At 42.7% G+C, this 10,497-nt stretch overlaps 1 protein-coding gene across 1 annotated transcript; it reads left to right on the plus strand.

The window, feature by feature from the left end:
- Nucleotides 1-6,599: 6,599 nt before the first annotated feature.
- LOC137635328 (zinc finger protein 813-like) lies at nucleotides 6,600-10,375 on the plus strand. Its single transcript, XM_068367795.1, has one exon. It carries the CDS (start codon nucleotides 6,999-7,001, stop codon nucleotides 8,637-8,639), a length of 1,641 nt encoding a protein of 546 aa, XP_068223896.1. The 5' UTR covers nucleotides 6,600-6,998; the 3' UTR covers nucleotides 8,640-10,375.
- The last annotated feature ends 122 nt before the right edge of the window (nucleotides 10,376-10,497 follow it).

Consider the following 10,497-nt stretch of genomic DNA (forward strand, 5'->3'; position numbering starts at 1 on the left):
ATAGTTAGGAAAATACAAATTATTTGCAAATTTGTCATATTAGCCTAATTATTACTATTAGAAGCACCAAGGTGCGAAAGCAAATTGCCACTAGCCCAAGGGACCAAATAGTTGACAGTCTGGTGCAGTGAAGAAATAGAAATGTAAAGAATAAACTATATAAGAGAAAAATTATATTATTTCAAGATAGATAACAATGTTGAATTAATAAGCATTATAAAAACCTGGAAATAAAACATCGTTAACAGAAAAACATTTGTACTAAGTTTGAACTTGTAAATATCTGCTGATTCAGTTGCAGGGGCAGTAGTTGATTGGCCTGGTCACAGCCTAAATAAAGCTTAGAGAATAATATAAGCATTAAGCCTTTTGAAACAATGCTGGTGACATTTTCTCTTTTTTAGAAATTAATATGGGTGATTTTACCTGCTTCTTGTACTGTAGTGAAGTTATGAATGTTAGCGGGAAGGAAGATTTAAAGGCCAGTCTGCTCATATTGGAATATGAAGCCATGCAATTATTTACAAAGTACTATGGTACGGAGATAGCTTCATTTTGGGGGTTTGAATATAAGTATAGTATTAAGGTAGAAAATTATTTTTTAAGATTTATGTGATTTTCTTGATGTGATCTCTTTTGTGGTCTTAGTGACTAGTTTAGGTTTTATAATTTTCCATTGGATTGTCCTTGAGAGGAGAATCTTCATTAAAATATCTAAATATTTGGTTTCTCTTTCATTTCCACAATTGCTCTTCTCAAACATTTCAATCTGCATTGGTCTCTCTGGAGAGAGTTTCTCGTCAAATGATTTTACAGCATTTTTAGTACAGTACTGTATTCAGGTTTCACAAGAATGAAGTTAAGATTTAAAGATATTTTGCTGAGTAATATTCCAAGTCCCAGGGCTGGGTCTTGTGGGTAAAATCCATAACCCAATCTATTTAAGAATAAATTCTACAGGTTTCATTATTAATGTGAGTTAACAAAATTAGATATCTGATGTTATTAATTAAGTTTACAGTATATTGATTGTATTTGTGATACAGAGCAGTAATCATGTCCAGAGGCTGTCATGGTTTGTTTTTGGAAATGCAATTTGTTTGGACTCATAGCTCACCCTAATGTTAACTGTAATAAGTACAATCATTTGGGTCTAATTTCGTGTCAAGTTAGTTGTCAGTGTTTGAATATGAAAAATAGAAGATTGAAGGATTAAAAGCAATATTTTTTTATGTAACTTTAAAGGAATTTTTGTTCTGTCTATACCTTCGCTGTTTATAGAGATATTACATTCGGCGAGGCTAGAAGATGAGCCATAAGACTTTTAGTGAGGGATAATTACCTAAACCGCCAGTTAGCGGGAAGGTTGTGGGTAGCCGGCTAACCTGTTCACTCACACACTGGGCTGAGCATCTACTTTGCTTTTGGCTTGGTGGAGAACGGACATTGCTGCTCTCTTGCTCCCTTACCTTTTTGACTTGCCATTGAGTGATAGCTTTGAATTATTCTTTGTATGTGCCGTAACTGGAATACGAACCTACCCTATTCAATAGGGGTATTACTTTCAGTAAAGCTGAAATGACGAGCCATTAAGATTTAGTAAGGTTTAACTTGCCATTCCGCTAGTTAGCAGGCTGGGGGGGGGTAGCTTGCTACCGCTCCCTCTCACACACCGGTGATTTAATTTATTTTGCTTCTGGCTCGGATGGTAAACGTTGCTGCTGCTTTTCATCCTCACCAAGTTATATTTTGAACTGTCGTTAGTGCTTTTTGTTTATGCTTTCTCTTCAATAGTGTTTGTTTGTGTTGACTTGTGCAACCATGCATTCTTGCCTTGGACTTGAAGGCCAACCCTGGCGGACCTTCATGTCAGCCATGGGCACTGACTGCCACACCCTTTCTCCCACCTGCTGAGGTCAACGGTATGATTGTGGTAATAAGTGCAATGAGCGTCGGGAGTGGTCTGCTTCCCAGTGGGAAAGATTTTGGCGAGGGCGGAAGAAGAAGTCAAAGCGGGATATTTCTCTTTCGAAGGTTCCTTTGTATGAAGGGAAAATAACAAGATCTCTTCTTCTGTCTACCTACCTTCCTCCAAAGCTCCTACTCGTTCGGGTTCTTCTGAGAGACCGTCGAGCAGTAATGTAGACTTTAATTTTTGCCAACTCTTGTGCTTAAGAGATGGTGTTGTTTCCCCTAGCGAAGTGGCCCCACCTCTCCCCCCCGGGTAAGGCCTTGTCTATGGGCTCTGTGTTACAGGTGTGGTCGTCCTTGTGGCTCCCGGGTCCGCAATGCGAGTGTGCAGCCGTCGTTGACTTCTGAGTTGGATCCTCTAATTCTTGTCGATGTTGTGGTGTCAGAGGCGTCTTCTGTAGCCGCTGTCGACGCCCCTGACCCTCTAGACTCTCCTGCTGTTGCTGACGACTACGTTTCCCCTGTTCTGTCCATCCTTCGAGGGGGAAACTAAGTCCATCGTCTGTGTCTCATATGAGTGGTTCTCCCGTCGGGTGAGTTCTCTCATAGAGACTCCTCTTCGGAGGATTGCTAATCAAGGTCAGCTTGCTGCTCAAGGTCAGCTTGCTGATCCCATATCGCATAGCTCTCCCTCTGCTTTGACTTAAAGGTTGCCCTTCACCATCATTGAAAAGGCCCTTCAGCCTTGTCTTCACAGCCGTCGCCCACAGAGGAGCTGCCGCTTCAGTGGTCTTCTGGCCCTCGACTTTCGCCCTTTCCTGGTCCTTCTCCTGACGACGCTGCGGCTAGTCCTCGGACTTCAGCCCTGGACTCTTCTGCGTATCGTTCACGATCGCCATTGGTGGATGTTCGCCCTTCCAAAGGGCACATCCCTGTTCCAGTTCGACATTCCAGTCGACCTCCTGACCTGTCGTTACTGTTCCCATCTCCTGTACATCCTCGGATGTTCTACCTAAGTGTAACGGAGCGCAACTCTCTCCAGCTTGCCAGCTCCTTGCAGTGCACCTGTACTCTCCAACAGCACGTTAGCGCCAGCCTGCACTCAAAACTCTTTCCTGAATGTCTTTCTCTCCACTGAGTCAGCGCTCTCCAGAACATTAACGTTCCCTTGACCGTTAGCCTTCTCCTTCTCATCCTCTGCCCCTTCCAATGATCCAGCGATCTCCCGATTGCCAACGCTCTCCAGCACAGCCCTGTCCTTCCAAAGAGTAGTGTTTGCCAGCTCGCCAGCACTCGCCAGTGCAACTCCACTCTCCAGCTCAAGCTCGTTAGCGCTTCCAGAGACATCAGTGCTTTCATGCGCACCCTCGGTATCAGGCTCACCAACGCTCTCCTGCTCAAAAGCGCTCTCCAAATCAACAGCGCTCTCTTGTACGTCACCCCACTCCCAAGCGCCAGTGGTCAACTGTGCAATAGCGCTCTACTGTGCCAAAACTCTCTCCAACTCACCAGCACCCTTTGGCTCGCTGGCACTCTCCAGCTTATCATTGCTCACCTGCGCGCCAGAGCTTTCCTACGAATTTACCGGAAACTGCGCACCAGCATCATCCTTTGTGGCGTCGTACTGCGCGTTCTCTAGAAACCGCACCAGCATCATCCTGCTCAGCGTCTTACTGCACGCTATTTTTCTCATGTGTGCTCTCCGGGCCGCTAGCGCTCACTGTCCCACTTGCGCCATGGCCATGAGCGGGTTCTACAGGCTCCTAGGTTTTAAGGAACATCGAGTAGACGGCTCACCATCGCATCATTCCCCTCCCTGCAAACGCATTATAGCGCGACCGCCGAGGAAAGGAGGAGGGATCTCCACAGAAGGGTTCAGGATCCCAAAGCTGCCTTCCTAAAAGGTGGATCCATCAACAACAGAGACTCCTCTCAGGGAACTGTCGGTCCCTTTCCCTTCAGGGCCTTCAGGGGATCTGTCTGACAGTGCGTCAGTCAGTCAGGGCTATCTGTCAGAGCAGTGATGCAAGCCTTCAAGCCTGCTCTGTCTGCCAGCTCTTCAGAGCATTTTACAGCTATAGCAGACCTACTGTAAGGAACCACAGCTTCTTCTCCCCTGAAGAGGAAGAAGGTCTCAGATGTGGTTACTTGCCCTAGGGTAAAGCTGACTCCTATTAGGCTATCAAGGTCTGCTCGTGCATCTTCCACTGGACACTGTCCTACCTCACCTCTACCGAGGGGGTAATGCCAGGGAGGGGCTTCCTCTCTTCCACCTTCAGAGGAAGTTTCCCCTCGCACGGAGAGTTCACCACTGATGGAAGTCAGGAGGGACATGACAATGCAGCTTTCGATGCTTGAGCCCTTCCTCCTTCCACGAAAGAAACCAAAGGACTCCAAGACTCTTCCTAAGTCCTCTTCAAGAACCTCCAAGTCTACAGATGCAGCCTGTCACTGGAGGGATGTGCGCGACCCACCTGGAGAAGAGCTCTCGGGGGTGGAAAAAGGAGACTTCGCTGCAAGTCCAAGTCCAACGTCGGAAGGAGAGCAGAAAGAGTCGGACCATGCATTCTGTCAGGTTCTGACTCTCATCAGGGTTCTCAATGGGTTTATCAACTGAGAGAGCAAAGACACGGTGTCTTTTGCACCTAGAAGCCCTCAGAGACCAGTGCATCCTTGCCTTGGACTCAGGGCGTGAAGGGTGCCAGGGCTACGATCATCCTACAGCTCTTTGAGCTCTCCTCCTCACAACGTTCCGGCTCTACCACCAAGCTTCTCCCACCTCCTGTCTGCAGCAGAGGAGCTATTCTGAGATCTTAGACGTGCCTCGTCCAACTCCTCTTCTCCCCATACAGGCTACTTTGTGGCTTGATGTTTGGTTATGGACCTTGGAAATCCTGGTAAGAACTGAGGATTTCTCAAAGAAATTTACCAGGGTTCTCACCATTACTCCCACCTTTACCAGGCTTCTGGGAGTCTCCTGCTTGAGGTGGACCCTTTGCTTCCTCGCCTGTTCTGGTAACTAACCCCTTTAGTCCGCTAGAGACTGCAGACAGTGGACTAAGGGAGCAGTTCTTGGGTAAACCGGCCAAAGCCAGTAGGCCAGAAATGGCTCCAGTAGCTACAGCCGAGGCAGTTCCCCTCTCTCCTCAGCAGCATTTAGTTCCACTCTCCAGGCTGGCAAACGACAGTGCTAAACATCAGTCTAGCTGGTGGTAGTGGCTCTCAACAGTTCCTGCACAGGTAGTGCCACTCTACAAGAAGGGGCAGAGGCACACTCAAAGGTACTCTTCGGGACAGTAGATGGCAGTGTCCCCCTCCAGGGCAGCAGACGGCAGTGTCCCCCTCCAGGGCAGCAGACGGCAGTGTCCCCCTCCAGGCCAGCAGACTGCAGTGTCCCCCTCCAGGCCAGCAGACTGCAGTGTCCCCCTCCAGGCCAGCAGACTGCACTGTCCCCCTCCAGGCCAGCAGATGGCAACAAGCTTGGACCTTTCTCATGTCACAAGCTGGGTACTTTGTTTGAATACTTAGACATTACCGAAAATGCTCTTTCTTGGTGTTAATTGCTAAGAAATTTTCATCAGAAACCTAATGGGACTGTATTTTGAAATAGGACTTTTATATTTTATTTCTTTTTTTGGGGTGTTTGGGTGTCCTAGGAAAAAACCAGGTACTTGTGTTTTGTATTGATATAGGGGTTGCCAATTAGTGGGAGGCTTTTTTTTTCAAATAATTTTTCAGTCTTGTATTGTTTTTCAATTCTTATTCCATGTCATAGCAATGAACTTTTGTTACTAAGTCGTCTTCCCTTCGTTCAAGTATCCCCAGTACATGAAGACAGATGCCCACTTACAAGATGAGGAAGTCTTCAGGTGGACACCTCGTCCCTGTCTCTGATCTGGGCGTTTTATCAAGGCAAGGGAAACCAGTCTTCTTTCCTTGGCCCCCATCTCTCCCTTCTGGCCTCGGAAGGACTGGTTCCCAGACTTTTTTGAGGTCCTAGTGAACCCTCCTGTTAGATTGCTAGAGAGACCAGATCTACTCAAACAGCCTCACTTTCATTGTCTTCATCAGGGGCTCCACATGCTTCTTCATGCTTGGAGCCTGTCAGGAGGTTCTCAAGGTAAAAAGGCTTCTCATCTAGTTAGCCTAAGCCATGTGATGCTCTACATGTCGATTTTATAAAGTCAAATGGGCAGTTTTTTTTTACTCTAGTGCCAGATGAAAGTTCATTCTTCTTCCAGACCCTCTCAGCCTAAAATTGCAGAATTCCTGGTCCATCTTCACAGGGATGGAGGGTATCTGTAGGTCTTAAGAAGGCACTGGACAACACAAAGGCAACCAGAAAGAAAAAACTTATGTTAGTAATGTTAATTTGCCATAACAGTAGAACCAAAGCAAAGGTAGAGGGAGTGATATGGAAGAGTTTGTGGTAAATGTTCCTGTCTGTGCAAGATTACTATAAAGCCTTTTGCTGTTCATAATTCTGGAGGAAGGCTCAGAGTTGCATAGCAGTATTAGCTAGACAATTTTGATGGTGACTGGAGAGGAAGTACAGTAAAGGAAATAAGACAATGGATGAAATGTCTTTGTCTTTTTCAAGAGCAAGGGGAAAACTATTTAAAGAATGAAACCAATAATGTCACAGGAAATACTGTGGATTATAGAATCTACAGAGGATATGAGATTTTTAGATGCCTGAAATGTGTAACAAGAATAGATAGAACACAGATCAATGTCTGTGGTTTGTATGTCTAGGAAAAATGCAAATTACAGTACTATATGAATTTATTTTATTTTTTAGAAAACTCCATTATTTTTATTGAGTTTTCCTCTTCCCCAACTGATTGTAGTTTTCTTTTCTTCCAGACTTTTCATCTCAAAGGAAGGAATCATCCACCTCTTGCTGCTAAAGCTTGTAAGCTACTGAAGGTATATGCAAGAGATGTAAGACTGGAAAAGAAAGGGTCATGTTGGAAGATTTTGTTGTACAGTATGATGTCTGAGAATAGGAAGTTTAGTCTTAATTTCCTCTTTGAAGTCTATTGAAAATAATATTAAGGGGTTTGTCATCTTTTGATAGGGAGAGGATGATGAATTCTGACCCACCTTTTGAATTTTCAATGAAAAGTGAAATTGAAGATCTATTTTCACCTGCAGTCGATCCAGAAAATAATGATAGGTCTTGCAGTGTTGCTCTCTTTAATGATGGCGCTCTTTTCTTGGATCCAAAAATGGAAGTCAAAGTAGAGCCGGAAATATTTGATTGTAGCGAAAGCAACTTGAAAAATTCCTACGAGTACGATGCATCAGTGAGTGAAAACGGTTCATTAAGTTGTAAAGAGAATGTCGATGATGAGGAAAGTGTAGACACTTACTTAGGGACAGCTGTGAAAGAGGATAAAGGAAAAGAAAAAGGAAGACTTTCATGTGTAATCAGTGGAAGAGAATTATTACAGAAAGATGTTTTGAATCAAGAGGTGAATCAAATAAAGGAGAAGCAGATAAAAAAAAGGATCTTTGGTAATGTTAACTTCAATGCTCTTGCTAGAAAGCGATGCACATGCAGTGAATGTGGGAAAACGTTTTCTAATAAATCATATCTTACAGGGCATTTAAGAATTCACACGGGAGAAAAGCCATACAAATGCGATGTATGTAGCAAAACATTTACCCTGAAACACAATCTCACTAGACATTTAAGATTTCACGCGGGAGAGAAGTCATACAATTGTGATGTCTGTAGCAAAACATTTCCTTCGAAATACAGTCTCACTGCACATTCAACAATTCACACGGGAGAAAAGCCATACAAGTGCGATGTCTGTAGCAAAACATTTACCCTGAAACACAATCTCACTAGACATTTAAGATTTCACGCGGGAGAGAGGCCATACAAGTGCGATGTCTGTAGCAAAACATTTACCCAGAAACACAATCTCACTGTACATTTAAGATTTCACGCGGGAGAGATGCCATACAAATGCGATGTCTGTAGCAAAACATTTATTATGAAACAAAGTCTCATTGTACATTCAAGACTTCACACAGGAGAGAAGTCATACAAGTGCGATGTCTGTAGCAAAACATTTACCCAGAAACACAGTTTCACTTTACATTTAAGAGTTCACACAGGAGAGAAGTCATACAAGTGTGATGTCTGTATCAAAACATTATCTTCGAAATACAGTCTCGCTGCACATTCAACAATTCACACGGGAGAAAAGCCATACAAGTGCGATGTCTGTAGCAAAACATTCACCCAGAAACACAATATCACTGTACATTCAAGACTTCACACTGGAGAGAAGCCATACAAGTGCGATGTCTGTAGCAAAACATTTTCTTCGAAATACAGTCTCACTGCACATTCAACAATTCACACGGGAGAAAAGCCATACAACTGCGATGTCTGTAGCAAAATATTTACCCTGAAACACAATCTCACTAGACATTTAAGATTTCACGCGGGAGAGAGGCCATACAAGTGCAATGTCTGTAGCAAAACATTTACCCTGAAACACAATCTCACTGTACATTCAAGAGTTCACACAGGAGAGAAACCATACAAGTGCGATGTGTGTAGCAAAACATTTGTTACGAAACAAAGTCTCACTGTACATTCAAGACTTCACACAGGAGAGAAGCCATACAAGTGCGATGTGTGTAGCAAAACATTTACTTTGAAACAACTTCTCACTAGACATTTAGGAGTCCACCAGGTCAGTTAAGTCTTAATCCTTGACCCTAGTAACCATCAAGGGAAGGAACCAAAAAAAATAAAGGAGACAATTTCAAAATGTTAAATGGTCCCTTGCGGAGAAGAAAGTACTCCTCTTCTGCATCACATACATAAGGCATGAGGGGTGGGGCAGACGTAGAAACAAAGTATCCGAGGAAAAAATTAGAGATTCTGATTTACCACCTGAGAAAATTGGTATTGTAGACTGGCCAAAAGGAAAGATAGATAAGATAGATGTTAAGACCAGGATGATTCTCACCCTGCACAAAGTCACATATAGAAACCAGTGTATGGACAGAATATACCTCCCACGCAGAGAAGGTGGACTAGGCTTACCCGAAATCAAAAAAGCCTACAGAGCAGCAATAGTAAGATCTGGGCAATACTTAAAAGGCTCTGAGGATGAAAACATCAAGAAGGTTGCCAAACATCATAATGGAGCCCCGAGCCAACCAACTTCAATAACAAAGCAGGCTAAGAACTTTGCAGAATTGCTAGAAGAAACAAAGGACACTGAACAGACTCCAGCCGCAATGATAGCCAGGAAGACCAGTCACAGATTCACTTTTATAGAGGAAAAACTTTGAATGGAAAGGTGGAAACACCAGAATAGGAAGATTCCAAGAACTAGAAAAAGGTTACACAGACAAAGAATTGTCACTCAAATGGATAAAGAATGGAAATTTAGTTTTTGATGGAGAAAGGATGATAGTAGAAGCACAAGCCTAAGGCCTCCTAACAAACGGTTTAAAGAAAATGACGGGCATATCAGGAAACGACCTGTGAAGGTTTTGTCCTGCAGCAGTTGAGAGTGTTGGTCATGTGGTTTCAGCCTGCCAGACCCTACATGCAGATGGTCACTTCACAGCTCGCCACAATAACATGTGTGAATATATACATTATTATTACGAATCAAACGCATAAACTATGTACTCTTTTACTACTTTATTGCAATTCAGACTATTATGGATTACAGTACAATAATACCTTCAATTTTCCCGCTGATCAAAAACCTTCACATTCTAATGGGGTCCATTACAATATTCAGGCAAATCTATAGAACTGATATAAATAAAAAAAAATACTGCTGTACACCATCAAGTTCATTCATTTTTTATTAGACACCATATCAATACTTTATATCGTAAAATAATAAGTCATTTACATCATTCTGTGATTGAAAATGAAGTCCCTTTCTAAAATAACATTCTTTGAGTGACATGTAAACATGAGAAGGAGTCCTGGCTTGAGGTAAGCTACACTTTTATTTCTAGGTTATATATTTATAGATAATAATTTGGATTTAATTCATTCATTAGACATTATAATAGACAGAAAACTTGCCGTTTAGACATAAAACAACGTGAAATACAAGGTTTCGTTAAAACACTGAGGACGACTAAATATGTTAGTAACTCTATAGCAAATATTTACAAGGGCTCCCCATCACGGTTGACTTTGTCTTACCTTCTTCACTATTAATTTCTTGGGTTACTTAAAGGATTATTTTTATTGATTTAAAAACCTGATTATTAGTTTATTTGGAAGATTTAATTCATGAAAAATAAGGATACAAACTCTGGTAGTATTTGAAACTATTCATCATATTGTAACATTTTCACAGTATCTGTATTTAGAATTATTTCAATTTAAGGTAAATAAAATTTTCCATTATTTGTGTGTTTTATAATTTCATAATCTGAGAGAGAGAGAGAGAGAGAGAGAGAGAGAGAGAGAGAGAGAGAGAGAGAGAGAGAGAGAGAGAGAAAATGTTGTTAAATATGTGTGTGTGTGTGAGAGAGAGAGAGAGAGAGAGAGAGAGAGAGAGAATATGTTGTTAAATTTGA

The sequence above is a fragment of the Palaemon carinicauda genome, unplaced genomic scaffold, assembly GCF_036898095.1.
Source record: "Palaemon carinicauda isolate YSFRI2023 unplaced genomic scaffold, ASM3689809v2 scaffold114, whole genome shotgun sequence".
Lineage (NCBI taxonomy): Eukaryota > Metazoa > Arthropoda > Malacostraca > Decapoda > Palaemonidae > Palaemon > Palaemon carinicauda.